The sequence below is a fragment of the Andrographis paniculata genome, unplaced genomic scaffold (genome assembly GCF_009805555.1).
Source record: "Andrographis paniculata isolate CXL003 unplaced genomic scaffold, ASM980555v1 Contig59END, whole genome shotgun sequence".
NCBI classification, from domain to species: domain Eukaryota; kingdom Viridiplantae; phylum Streptophyta; class Magnoliopsida; order Lamiales; family Acanthaceae; genus Andrographis; species Andrographis paniculata.
The window spans coordinates 1,729,380-1,744,654 of NW_026137594.1; the positions used below are offsets into that span (position 1 = coordinate 1,729,380).

The 15,275-nt window shown below is 30.6% G+C and overlaps 3 protein-coding genes across 3 annotated transcripts; 1 reads left to right on the forward strand and 2 right to left on the reverse strand.

Moving 5' to 3' along the window:
• Positions 1 to 587: 587 nt before the first annotated feature.
• On the reverse strand, positions 588 to 1,172 carry LOC127258051 (uncharacterized). The gene has a single exon (XM_051284691.1). It carries the CDS (start codon positions 1,170 to 1,172, stop codon positions 588 to 590), a length of 585 nt encoding a protein of 194 aa, XP_051140648.1.
• Positions 1,173 to 6,540: 5,368 nt separating this feature from the next.
• LOC127258376 (GATA transcription factor 2-like) lies at positions 6,541 to 7,393 on the forward strand. Its single transcript, XM_051285190.1, has one exon. The coding sequence runs from the start codon at positions 6,666 to 6,668 to the stop codon at positions 7,188 to 7,190; it is 525 nt and encodes a 174-aa protein (XP_051141147.1). The 5' UTR covers positions 6,541 to 6,665; the 3' UTR covers positions 7,191 to 7,393.
• A 3,928-nt stretch (positions 7,394 to 11,321) lies between these two features.
• LOC127258605 (amino-acid permease BAT1 homolog) lies at positions 11,322 to 14,928 on the reverse strand. Its single transcript, XM_051285514.1, has 7 exons — positions 14,438 to 14,928; positions 14,157 to 14,339; positions 13,725 to 13,844; positions 13,438 to 13,629; positions 13,056 to 13,361; positions 12,774 to 12,956; positions 11,322 to 12,123 (listed from the first exon to the last, which is right to left on the reverse strand). Exons 1-7 carry the CDS (start codon positions 14,507 to 14,509, stop codon positions 11,632 to 11,634), a joined length of 1,548 nt encoding a protein of 515 aa, XP_051141471.1. The 5' UTR covers positions 14,510 to 14,928; the 3' UTR covers positions 11,322 to 11,631.
• Between the last annotated feature and the right edge of the window lie 347 nt (positions 14,929 to 15,275).

Sequence of the window (15,275 nt, forward strand, 5' to 3'; positions counted from 1 at the left end):
TTCCAAACAAATAGCTCAAGTCTCTGTAGAATCCACAGTCATCCCCACGCATCCGACATCTCTAACAACGACTCAATCCACTGCGGCAGAGGCTCGTCGTCAACCAAATTTTTTCTAACAAAATATCACAATAAATATTCTTTAGATACAAAAATAATAAAAATAATAATAATAATAATCTAAATCTCAATTTCCAATTCAAATTAAAACTTCAAAGATATACAACCAAATGGTTTAAAGTGTAAGAAAATTATTATAGATTAAATCACAGTTATTGAAGTTATTCCGATAAATTATATTGATATTAAATTTATTTGAATAATTATATTCTCTCTCTCGATATACTCATTTTTAAAAATAAAGTAAATATAAAACATGTATAGGAGAACTGGTAATTACATAAATGGTTTGATTTGTTGAACTAAATTCCAAATTTGGACTACATAAAAGGCAATACTGTTTGACCAGATAAACTCAAATAATAATTATCTAATTTAACGAATATTTTTATTTATTTAAATATCAAACTCTTTAATATATATAAACACTACAAAATATAAAAAATATTTCAAATCGAAATTCACCTTTTAATCTTGCTTCGTTAACTCAAACCTGCATAGAGAGCAATAATGGCTCATTATCAGCCACTTCTTGATGCAATCTTCATGAAAAATATGCTGACACGGCATCGCCGCCGCCGGCTCGCCTTCTCCGGTCATCACTTCCAAGCAAACAGTGCAAGTCATTGTAGAGTCCGCCGGCATTATAACCATATTTTTCAAGAGCTCTATCCAAGGCGGCAGAGACTCATCGTTAAAAACGTGGCTGTGTTTTATAGACACATCACGCGGAATCTCGACGGAATCCCATCTCGAATCCATGTCCGCCAACAAGCTAATCGCTTCGTAGCCTAATCGCTCGTCTTCTTGGAAGAGCCATAACCGGAGATGATCATCGAGGAATTTCGAGGCCTGTTTACGGTTGAATAATTGATCCATTTTGGTCCACGTTGACACCGCCGATTGAGTGACCTGCCTTAAGTATGTTGATGGAGTCGATAGAGCTGTGTATCGAACACATTCTTCTACCTCGAAATGGAAATTGAAATTGAAGGTTACTGTAAATCCGGATTGTCCAACGGTGGTGAAGTAGGAGTCGTAGTCGATTGGCATCTTCAAGATTAAACAGCGAAATTAACAATCGTATTGATCCGACGTGCTGAAGGTTGTTAATTCCTCACGATGTAAACAATATTGACTGACGCCATGTTCAAGATTTAAAGAACTCGACTAATATTAAAATTTGATCAAGAATTGAGAAGGAAATAAAATTTATATTGTGAGTCGATTAATAGGACGAGAATAAGACTAAATGCAAGACATTATATATTTATTGGATATGAATAAAAATATATATATCCGAAAATTCGAATTGTATAGTATGCATAACCAATTATAGTATTGGATATTATAAATAATACAAATTGATCATAGAAATTGAATCAAAAACTAATTAAATTTTTTCAATAAAATATTATCGATAAAAATTAATTGGGAAATATATCTTATTATAAATTTATATAGATAACATGGATTGACACAAATATCGGATAATATATTCTTCATTGTTATATTAAAGTCCGGTACACTTATTTAACAAACAATTTACTAATTAAAGAAAATCGTAATTTTTCAGATATATATTTTAAAAGAATAATATCAAAATTAGGAAAGAAATCTTTAAGATCCACAATCAAATAACAGAATATCCTGGGCCCGAGAAACTTTCCCTCTCTCTCTCTCGTCTATATATACGATCTATTTCATATCAATTCACGTTCCAAACACTTTCAATTTATTTCTTCCCAATCTCACTCGTACTCGATCAAAATTCTTCCTCAGTTTCAATAATCAACTGTCTTCGAATCCTCAACATGGCAGAAGAAGAATGTATAACTAAGTACATGATCTTCGACGAACCCGAAATCGACAATAACTCGTACACGACTACTGAAGAATCAGGATTCGCGATCACATTCAAGTTCTTAATCAAACATGTGGTAGAAAAATGGCATGTTTCCGAGGATTCATTTCCCCCGAGAAGATATTTAGGGAAGGACACCAATTGGGAGATATCGGTAGCCTACGCCAAGATTAAGAAGGATCAACTATTCAACCGCAGATATGCCTCAAAAATTATCGGTGATCAACTGAACCATTGGCGCCTCTGCGAGTATCACCGTCTGATGGTCGTCACCTTAGCATTAGTAAAAGCTCATAGAGCAATTAAGTCATTGAGTAAGGGTTCGAGATGGAATGCCGTCGAGATTCAATGTCCTATGACGCTGACACACTCTCGTTTGTATGGGCGACCAGAGCATGTTGACAAGTGCATCATTTCGCGACGTTAAAAATATTTTTATATTTGTATAAATTTTTTTTTACAAATGTCAATATATTAGTATAAGACATTAATAAAAGATATTTGTTTTTTTTTTTAATTTATAGTACGTTTTGATATAATAATAAATATTTAAGTATTAACAAGTAAAATTTAAATAGAAAGATTAGCAGTGTATGGAGGGAGATATTTTATTGAAATATAATACTAAAAATATTTAAAATATAATCACAATAATCATATAAAAAATATTCTCTCAGTCCCAAATACACTGTAGACACGGTATTTTAAAAGGGGTGTAGGGGTGTAATTAATAGATAATTAAGAATGTATTAGTGAAAATAATTATTCTTTAATATAAATAATTATAAATTGAGATTAAGATAACTAATTAGTTTAATTAAAATTTAAAAAAATAAATAAAATTTAAAATGATATTAAAATGTGTAATTATTTTCCAAAAAAAAAAAGTGACATGGTATGTGAGACAGACAATGGTATCTGGGACGGAGGGAGTAATAAAATAATATTATAATTTATTATTAATAAGTTGTTAATCTATGCTACCTAGTGTGTTCCTAAATAAGAGGGTTATTTGACAAAACATAAAATAAATTTCATTTCAAATATAAAAGGGTCATATAACAAAACATAAAATATATTAATAAGTTACTAATTTATACTATCTAGAATTGTGTCTCTAAGTAAGAAAGGAGTATATTTTTTCACTAAAAAATAAAATATAAATATTTTGTAAAACAATCTAAAAAGTAAAATAAATATAAATTTAAATGACAAAACAAGTAGTATTTTGTACCATCTAAAACTAAAAATAACATTTCATTTTAAATCACAGCCAAAACAACGTGCTGAAGAAGGTTGTTAATTCCTGACGTACACTCCTATGTAAACAATATTTACGTTCGTCAGCCATGCTCTAGATTTGAAGAACTCGAATTAATATTAAAATGCAGAATAAATTTCGATCGAGAATTGAGAAGAAAATGAAATTTATATTGTGAGTCGATTAATGGGCAATTATTATATAACGATTGATGGGCCCATGATATCATATTTTTTTTTATAAATTTATATAGATAACATCGAAATAGCTAATAATATATTCTTCATTGATATATTAAAATCGAGTACACTTGTTAAACAAAAAATTTAATAATTAAAGAAGTTCTAGAGGAGTTTTCGTATGTAGATTTGAAAAGAATAATATCAAAATTAAAATCAATGGAATGCGGTCGAGATTCAACCTGCGGCAAAATAAAACATATGTACAATGAGTAAAATTACGAGGCAAAAATAACGATGTTGCCTCGTGTAATCAAAGCTTCGTCCAAACTCAAGTATTTCTTTGTTTCTATTTTTTTAACAAAATATATTGTCGACAATTAAGAGGTATTATGTACTTTATCTCTTCTTACTAAAGTAAAACTTCGACAGCGTCAGGTTTAAACCATGAATTGAGGCTTTTTTTCACATCACCGTTGTACTTTGCTTGGTCCTTTTAGTTAGGTTTATGCCAGTTATGGTTTTTATTTAATATACTCATTCTTGGGTAATTTTGAATATTGAATTAGACGTGAAATTAAGAAAAATAAATATTTAATTGAAAAGTAATCAAAGTAAAAAAAGTAATTGAGAGTATTTTGTCAATTTAATTAGAAATTAAAGAAAATGAAGTGATAGAGTAATAAATGTAGTGACATATATTGTAAATAATTGTTGAATGAAATATAATAGTTAAATATTGATTTATTGACTTTGCCAAAATTAATAATAAAATATAGTTAACAGACTAAAAAGAAAAGTGACAATAAATTTCGAGAATAGAAAATATATATTATATTCTCTCTATAAATATATATATATATATTAGCCTGTTTAAATTAACATTTTTACAGGAAATAAAAACAATTTTGGAGTTCAAACTATTTCTACTTTTGATTTCTAGCAATAAGATACATTTTAGCTCATCAAAACTCATGAGAAGGCAAATCTTGAGTTATAACATAAGTTTGGACATTTGTTCGAATTTTATTTGTCATATATCCAAAAGTATAAAGTTTATCTTGAACATTACAGTTTATTTGGAGTTTTTTTTGTGCATAATGTGATAATTGGAGAGAAAAAAATTAAATTATTGTAAACAAATAATAAAAAACGAGAAAGAAAAATACAACCAAATTAACTTTTCAATAAAAATGTTGGATATCATTTGAATAGATGATAAAATTTAATTTACTTTAAAAAAAATTCTATATGATATTTATTTCTTATGAATAGTATAAATTAATTAAAAGCATAAATAAATAAATAGAGTTGATATAATTGATTATATAAAAATATATCAATATTCAGTGTAAATCTAATTATTTATTTATATTTGATGGTATTTTATATATAAAAATAATAATACTACCTCCATATGCACTGAAAGTATTTTATTTATTTTATATAAAATTAATTAATAATCAACACTCAGCGACAATAGTTCATGTTATTTTTGTGTGTAAAAATTATTTACTTCCAATATAAATACATATAAATTTATGAGTATTTATAATATATAGTATAATTATTAAAAATAAATATTTTATATCTTAACAATAGAAAGTATCAAAATGAGCCCTTTCGGAGCTGAAGTAATATAAATTTAAAGAATGTCTTCTAAACTATATTAATAATATATGCATTTTTATTCTATGACGTAGGAACCGCAGTCGTTATATGCATATTCATTATATTTTCTAACATTTATTTTGAAATAGGAGTAATATAAGAATAATTTATTATTTTCATATTGTCTTGTTCCTTCAAATTAATGTCATGAGTCAGGACTCATATTGATTTTCCATTCCATTTTTCGTATTTGAAATCATCATATTTTATACATATATTAGTATACAAATAAATACATAAATATTAAAAATGGATATTAATGTTGTCAACAATAATGTATGTTGAATGTATAAAAACATAAAAAGATATTAATCTTTAATAACTTATTCAATATTATTTTTAAAAAAATAAAAAATTATGGAATAATTATATAAATTATTCAACATTTTATGTATTTTGAATCTAATATTTTATATATTCAATAAATATTATTCTTTTCCTTCGCCTCTAACGGTCACATTTACCTTGTAGTATTTAACATTAAAAATATCTTTACAATTGTATAAATTTTTTGTAGAAATGTCATTCTATTAGTATTATAAGACATTAAAGAAAATATTTTTGCAATTTTTTTCTTAATTTGTACTATATTTTGATATACTAATTAATATTTAAAGATCAACACGCAAAAAAGTAAATGAGACCCTTAGAGCCAAACGAAAGTAATACATAATTATAGTCACCAAAACACATAAACATAAATAGATTCATGGGATTTTATTATTATTTTGAAGTAACAATGCATTTGCTTAACATGCATTCGAATTACACGTGTTAAATTAAGAAATAATAATATTTTAAAATTAATATCATAATTATTTTTCCTTATGTGCCCGTCAACGCCGAACCACCTTCTATATGTCGTACCATAAATACTTACGCGTTTAACATCGATAAATTTAGAATATATTTGAAATATATACATAATAATCCAATCCAATTATCACAATGTAATTATTGATTATAAACTAATAAAAGTTATAATCTTCACCAAATTTATAAATTTTCAAAATGCACTTTCTAAAATTGAGTAGATATGGAAAATTAAATATTGAATTGAATGTCAAATTTATATTATATTTACTCGCAAATTAAAAATTATTTTTATTACAAAACATAAATTCAAAAAACATTGGTAACAAAATCATTTTACAGCAATTCATGCATGTCAATCCAAAGTTATTTCCTATTTTATTAAACTTTTAAATTTATAAATCGCCACGCGATTCGACCAATCAAAACCGTCCACGTCATTGCATTGTCGTACGTGTCCAATTCTTATTGGACGCGAACGCAATGCTGACCTCATTTAGTCGATACATTCTTACATACTCTAGAAGCTTCCTCTCTCAAAGTAATCCAAAAATGCCTTATGAAATTTACCTCTTCTGTTCCCACCAAATTTTGCTTTTATAATTTTCTTTAGAAACGAGTAAGTGCATTCATTTCGTGGTCCACTTACCTTATATTCTTCAAAAAAGGAGATGTGTATCTCTATAAATAAACATATGTATGTATATGTATATGTATTGTGTATTTGTGTGTCTGTATTTGGATCAATTTAGGGCAAAATGACGATTGTTGACGATGACAAGGACATCAACAAGCCGCAGGAAAGCCAGCTGTGCATACCATGGGACAATCTAGACGACCTTGAATTTTATCCAAATTTCACCAATAACTTAATTTATTTGAGTTCTGAGCAGGCCTTGTTCGATTATGACGATGGTGTCGAGAAGCCGGTAGAGGAAAATGCTCCTGTGGCGAAAGAGGAGGACCACCCGGCCGCTGAATTGAAGACAAAGAAGCCGAGAAGCAAAGGGGTCGCGAGAAAGAAGAGGAGCATCAATAATGTTGCGAAAAATTCAGCTGGTGGGTTCGTGCAAAAGAGGAGGTGTAAGCATTGTGATTCGGAGGAAACTCCTCAGTGGAGGGCGGGTCCAATGGGGCCAAAGACACTTTGCAATGCTTGTGGAGTGAGGTACAAGTCGGGGAGACTGTTGCCTGAATATCGCCCAGCGGCCAGTCCTAGCTTTGATGCTAGCAAACATTCTAACTATCATCGGAAAGTAATCAGTAAGGTGTCGTCCCAGTGAAAAGCTAGTTGTTGTACTAAAAGAAGTTGCGCGTGTTTGTAGTTGCTCCAACAATATATATATATATATATTGTGCTGAAGGAGTTGAGTTGAGACTATGCTTTAGGGTCGGTGATTTTTATTTCATATCTAGTTTCTTTGTTTTCGTCCACATTTGTTTGGAGTCGTGTACTACAATTTATGAAAATTATAGACCACATATTTTCGATGATGTGCATCAACAAAGTACTCATTTTATTATCACTATTCAAGTATTTTCGAAATTAGAATATCTCCTCCGACATTTTATTTAACCCAATATACTTTTTATTTCGATGATGTTATACCATTTTTTTATTTTCTAAACATGTTCAATGAAACTGTGGAGGGATTTGTTGAATTAGGGGTTTGAATCCACGGAGATGTGTGAGTGGGTGTGTGAGCGTTAGATCCGGCAAAAATAAGTACGATTCAAAAACCCAAGTCGTACTCGGCACGAAAAAATCGTATTTGGACCTCAAAGTCTGATCCCGCACACAAATGCATCGAACTATGCTCGGGCCCATGAAAAATCATGAGGCCGTTCAATTTATTAAAATTAATATTTAAATTTTATTATCTTAATATATGTATATATAACAACTCAAGAAATAATAACAATAAATAATATGTGATTTAATTTGATGGTAAAAAATTTTATTTGTTTAACTCTCTATTGTTATATATATATATATATATATAAATAAGTTGAATGAATATACAAATGACTTACATTTAATTCTAGACCTTCATATACCCAATGAATGGATATGATCAACTTTATCCTACAATTCTTGTTGATTCACCAAAAGAATACAAAACTTACACAATATTTTACACAATGCTAATTATATTCATACATATATGTTTTAGGGGTATTTTGAGAAATTTCAAACTCTATATGAGCAGGCCAGTTTTGAGTCAGGGCCTTTATATAAATAATATTTGTTTACCTATAATAAGATATAAATAATTTTAAAATAAAAAATCTTGTATTTTTCATGAAAAAAAAATTAATAATAGTATTAATATTAATTTTATCTAGTATTTTCTTTTTAATGCACAAAAAATCTTAAAAAATAAAAATAAAGGCCCCTAAATAGTATATATATAATATTACTCTATTTTATCATAATTGACATCATTTCTATTTTCGTATATCTCATCATTGAAATCTTTCTATTTTTCGTAAAATTTATTAAATTAAAACGTACTTAACAAGTATTTTCTCCGTCCAATTTCTATTGTCCTAAAGTATATTTGCACGGTTTTTTACGTGATTGTCTTTTTATTATAAATTGACAAATTTGTCCTTAAGTGTATGGTAGAGATTAAAAGTAATAAATGAATGGAGTGTAAAAATGTAAAATTTGTGTTTTAAAAAGTAAATAGGACAATAGTTGTTGGACGTCCCAAATAGGAAAATAGGATATTAGTTTGTGGACGGAGGGAGTATTTAAACAACTTAGGGTGTGTTTGTCCGGGAGTTTGGATTTTAATTTAGGATTTGAAGAGTAAAAATTTTGAATTGAAATTGTGATATGAAATAAATAGTTGTTGATATGATATTCTGAATATAAAATTAATTTTAGTATAATATAAAAAATAAGCATTTAATTTGATATTTTTAGAGGCAACAAATTTGGTGAATTGTATAAATCTCGGGAAATCTTCTAAATGCTCTTAATTAATTGCATAACATATAACATCATACATCATATACAACCACTCAAAACCACTTTATTTATATCTTTCCACAAAAAAAAATATTATTACCTATATTTAAAACTCCACATCTTTTACAAAATTTATTTATATTATTTGTAAATAAATAAAAGTATTATCCACATTGCATATATTTTTTATTGAGATATAAATTTTAAAATATTTAAATACATATTATAATTTTTTTTTAATCATATATATTAAATTTATTGTAAAACTATCAATATTATTAATTACATAATAAAATAATATCCTAACTCACTATTATTAACTAATTATATATTATTTTCTTAAATATCGTGTCTCCAACGAAATGTGTCAGTTATATCGAAATGGCGAGTGTATTTTTTACCTATAATAAAATATAAATAATTAAATAAAATAATTTTTCTAACATTTTTAGATAAAAAAAATATTAATATTAATATTAATTTTGTCTAAAAAAATTAAAATAAGAAATAAGGGTTTACTAAAGATATATATATATATAAATGATATATCTTTTGTTACCTATAATAAAATATAAATAATTAAATAAAATAGCTTTAATTTCTAGCATTTTTAGATGCAAAATATCAATAATACTATTGATTTTAATTTTGTCTAATATTTTTTTTCAATTCTAAAAAAATATTTTTTAAAAAAATAAATCAAATTTTAATTTAAAGGCATGGGTGTTTGAGTTCAAAATTTATTCTTTTATAATTTCAAGTCAAAATTAGTATACTTATTTTGAACAGTTTTTTATATGATTAACTATTTGTTCTTATAAAATATCGTATCAAAATACCATATTATTTAAATAATAATTCAAATCAACAGTCAATTTCGAATTACAACCAAATAATTATATAACATAAATATATAAATTTATATTGGGCTTGAACAAGCGTACTTTTCGCCCTAGCCTAGGACCGACCTTGTATACAAGAGACCCGACCCAAAAAACATCGGTAAGAGTTTTGAAGCAATGACTCTACAATTATAAGTTCATTCATTAGACCAATGGACAGTTGCATATTATTTTTGCTAGAATTATGCTTGTTGTTGGGCCTTAAGGCCCTTAACAGATGGAAGCAATGACTTTATAATTATAAGTTCATTCTCACACCAATGACTTTATAATTAATATTTGTGGGTTTCAATTTTTTGTTTGAATCTTTTAATAATAAAAAATTAAATTTGAATAATTATTTGATGTGATATAAATTGAAGTTGATACGATGTTATATTTTTTTTAAGAAAAAGAAAACCCCACAAAAAACACAACCTTTGGTTGCTATTCATTGTACAAGTGGAATCCTTTATATAGAAATAGAGAACTTCCTTGTGGCAGTTGGAAAAACATTTATTCCTCGGCCCAATTCCATTATTTGCAAATATGACTAAAAAATACAAATAAATATCATAAATTAATTATTTTGTATGAATCTTAACAAAAGATTTAATAGAATAACAATGCAATTAAAATGTATATTAAATATTTGAATGAAATGTAGGGATCATTCACTTGTAATTTTTTTTTTGTTTTTACTTTGTGTTTATCATTATTGTTGTTGTTATTTTGTTAATTAGTTTTTAATTTATTTTTAAATGAAATAATTGTTTGCAATGATATTTTGAATGAAAATATTACCTAAGCTAGGACCCAAATAGTAAGCTTCATCTTAAAATATCAAGAAGAAGACTGGCCCAAAACGAAAGATATAGGAATCCATTTGAACAGTCTAACCAGAGAAGTCGAAGACCTACAATAGTGGAGTTCAAAATAAACCTCAAAACCTCAAAACAAAAAAAAAATAATAATAAAATATAAATTTAATATAAATAACTTTATATTCTTTCTATTATATTTCTTTTTTTCTTGTCTTACGGTCACGAATTGACCTTTCACTGCCGAGTCATCTTTTTCACTGCCGAGTCATCTCTTACGCGACTTCAATTTTTTTAAAAAAAAAATTGCATGTTTTGTCTGTAAACTTTAGAATGATGAGTTTATGAAAGTCCTTGCATTGTGCCTCTCGCATCATATTTATTTTTTAAACTTATGTATGATCTATTTAAATAATAAATAAATTTATTCACTTACAATTTTATTATCAGTATTTTAACAAATAATTTTTTTTTTTTGTTAGTCTATTATTTTTTTATCAATTTTTTAATAAATTTTATACTCCCTCCGTTCCCGAAGAGACGTCTTATTGGGCGTTGGCACGATAATTAAAAAATAATAATATTTAATTGAAAGTGAGTATAAATAGAATGTAAAAGATAAAATGTATTTTAATGAGTAGATTAGAGTATTAATCCGTGGTAGTTTGAAAAAGTAAGAATAATTTTGTTATAAAGTAGATACCTCTTATTACTAAATAAGAAAACAAGATAATTGTTTTGGAACAGACGGAAATGGAAAAACAAGACAAGTCTTCTGGGACGGAGTATAATATTCTTCTGCTTAAACTTTTTATCTACTCCCCTTTAACATTAAAATATCATCTTTCTAACTTTAGTGTCCAACCAAATCTACTTAATTTTCCGAATAGAGGGAGAATTTACGCGATTGATTTCCTATTTACAAGACCAAATCCAAAACATTTTCTTAAGTAGGTCGGAGAATCCATTTCGACAAACTAATTTTTTTAGCATCTTCATCGCACTAACAAAGAGGTCAAAATGTAAAATTAATTTTTCCTTTTGCTCAAACCTTCCCGTTAGGATCGTCGATGTTCCTAACGGGGCCTTTGAACCATTTCCGAGCATCGATGATCCACCAAAGCATTATCAACCCCAACCCGACGCCCAACGCCACCGGGGCATAGTTGAACGTATCCCAGCTGATGGGGTAGAACGTCGGGAGGAGAAATACCGAGCACGTGTAACAAATCCACATAAAGGCCACGAAACATACTGGCCGTCGGGCTCTGCCCAAGTAGAATGGCCCGGCATTGAAATTCTCCTCGGCCATTACAAGCCGGGCAAATATCGGGACGGCGTAGCCTCCAACCCATCCGATCGTGCATATGGACGTTATGGCAGTGAAAACGACGTTAACCTTCAGGATCGGGAGCCCCATAACAATGCAGATCGCCGCGCACAGCCAAACGGCGTTCGAAGGCACCTTGTGCTTCGGGTGGATTTGCCTCCACACCGACGAAAACGGTATTCCTTTGTCTCTCGACAATGCATAAACCTGGAAAAATATAGTAAATTTATTAAATGATCCTCTCAACTAAAAGTTTAAACTTGTAGAGATATGCATCATTAATTTACATATTATATAGCTAGAGGTGGCAATTTGGGCCTGGCCAGTTTTGAACTGGGCTTGAAGAGAAGCTGGTAGAAATATACATCATTAATTTACATATTATAACCCACAAAATTGATAGCGATGGCAATTTGGGCCGGGCCTGAGCAGTTAGACCCGAGCACATCCCGGTTTGAAACCAAGCCAGTGCCAATCCATTATATTTTTTTATTTTTATTTTAAATTATATAATAATCAATAATCAATCTAAATAACTTAAAAGCTTTACCATGTGTAAACTTTTGTTAAGAGTTTTACTATCTAGCTATATTCTAAATTTTTGTTACTATTTTATTAGTTAATATATATATAAATATATTATATATTAATTTTTAAAATTTGGGTCAAACTAGACACGGTCTGACCTTCATGAGCCCGGACGCAGCCCAGTTTATTGGCATGCCGGGCCTATTTTTCTTTACGCCCAAGAACGAAATTTTTGTGTAGGATTCGGATCGAATTTTCGGATTGTGCCTATTTTTGTCATACGATACAATGTATATTTGTAGCCATCGAAAGAAGCGCGCTAAAATTACCACTCGAGCTGCGCTGGTGGTGATGGAGAGCCCGCCGAAGAAGAAAGAACCCCAGATGATAAACAGCAATATTATCGCGCCGGTGGAATTGTGATATCGACCGTGGAACGCGTCGTAGAGTATCTGTGCAGGCACAAATGCCCCTGCCGTTTCGTTGGATTTGTCGAACAAATACGCAGGATCCTGCAAGAAGAAAGCAGCAATGGTGAACTTTTTTGAATTCTTCTAAAAGAACTCTGAGATTTATATTTGAATGTTCGTGTTTTCATAAGAACTCAGTACTTGAATGCTGAAAGTAAGCGCCAAAATGTACGCCCATCCGAACACGGAAATGATCGCAATGCTGGAAAGAATCGCAATCGGGCCATTCTTATCAGCGCCTTTCGTTTCCTCAGTCAAATGCGCAGCAGCGTCGTATCCATAAAGAGAATATTGGCTGACGAGAAGAGCGAGCACAGCTGCATACGCTTTGCTCGATATCCCTGTCGACTCCGGCGCCATTTCAAATGAAGCAAAAACGTAAGAAGCAGGCTGCGTCGTAAGGGACACTAGAGGAAGCAAGATGACGAGCACCATGCCCCCGATCACCTACTCGATGAACAAACAAAACGAATGCGATTACCCTGCCCTGAACACAGCGAAGACAAATTTTTCAAGAGATTACCTGCCACCATATCGAAATTATGTCGATGAACGCGATGACTTCTAATGCGAAGGTGTTTAGAACTGCCCACACGACGGTGAGACCCGCGTACATGCATAAGAACAGCCATCTCGGCGCAAAATATCCTCCGCCTTTGTTGGTGCCGGTGCAGAGCAGAATGATGCTCTGCAACGTCTGCGATCCTGCATAGGCCTAATGCCGGAGAATCCAGATGATTTTTCAGTCAATTCAATTCCGGAAATTCGAATTCAATGAAAATTAAAGTGTTTTCAACAATGTGTAAGCACCTGCGTCCCAATGCCGGCGACCAGTCCTATCGTCTCCAGCCAAGCGCAGCACCAAGACGCAAACGGCCCCCATCTCGGCCCGGCTAAATGCGCCGCCCAAAAGTACAGCGACCCCGTTGTCTATATCCATTGAACATGTTGACATATTTTAAATATTCTTATACTCAAATTTGATCTTATAAATAGATTAGATTATTTATATAGGTCTCTTATTATAATGTAATTTTTCAATTTTCTAATACTAAATATTTTCACACAATAAATACAAAACATCCGACTCACAACAATCACAATTCAACCATATGCAAATTCTTCCCCTACATATGAAATTCACAAAATTAAAGCTACACCACAATACACTGCACTGATTTATTTGAACGAAGCATTATATAATCAAACTGTTGAAATATATACATATATATATATATATACCGGGAAGGAAGAGCAGATTTCGGCCATGGCGAGTCCCACAAACCAGGTGAAGAAGGAGACGATAACCCAGCCCCAAACGAGAGCAGCAGGGCCGGCATAGAGCAAGCTCGAGCCGTACAGGGGAGTGATCCCGGTGAAGAGCGTCATTGTCGAAAATGAAATCGCCACCGTCTTAAACAAGGTCTGTGTCACAATCGGACAAATTAACAAGCTTCTTCTGCCAGTGCCATTTCTGATGAAACAGTGAGTTAGGAGAAGTATTTGGGGATTTGTTAACTAACCATTTCTCGTCTGAGCTCCTGCTTGTATCCGAGCTCATTGAGTCGCTTCTCTGCCGAGTCAATCTCCTCCATCTTCCCGGATTGAAAGAAACAGCTTCAAAATTAAAAAATCAACAGATCCAACACATAACCCCAAGGAAATTCAAAAATTCGCCAATATCTAGGGCTTTTTTTCTCTTCTTATCCAATATTAGGTTTCTTTCACGATTGGGATGGAATCGACTCATTGGCAACGATGAACAAGCATGGGAGTAAATAAGGTCAACAGCATATACAGAGAGACGTAGGCTTCAATGATCAACCACTACTCTAAGCAGAAAATTCTTACTATTAATGAGCAGCAGCCAAAGTTGAATGAGCTTTCGATTTCACACTGCTAAAATTCGTCAACAGTCTCGGTAGCAGAGGTTACCATTGCTGAGGGGGGTGATTGAGAGCTACGCCATGGCTGTTGACTCTGTAAAAGATGGTATGCGGCGCGAACATACACATCGCCATCAAGAGATCAATTTAGTCAACTGATCCTGATATAAATAACATAAACATTGGACGTGTCTTTCACTTTTTGTTTTGGTTTTCATTCAGAGTTCAATACGAGTTTTAACTTTTTCTTGTTTGTTCACAATATTATATTGTTTTATTGTTAGCTTGGGCCTGCTCATGACCCATTAGTAGTACAACCGGTGGATATGGATTTGAATGTTGGGCCGGGAAAAGTTTGACTAGTAAGTAAGTAGTAAGATAATTGCTTATTTTTGTTCATTATTTACAGTGATGATAATAAAATCATATGAATTTACTATATTTGTTTGCATATGTAAAATAAGACATTATGCCC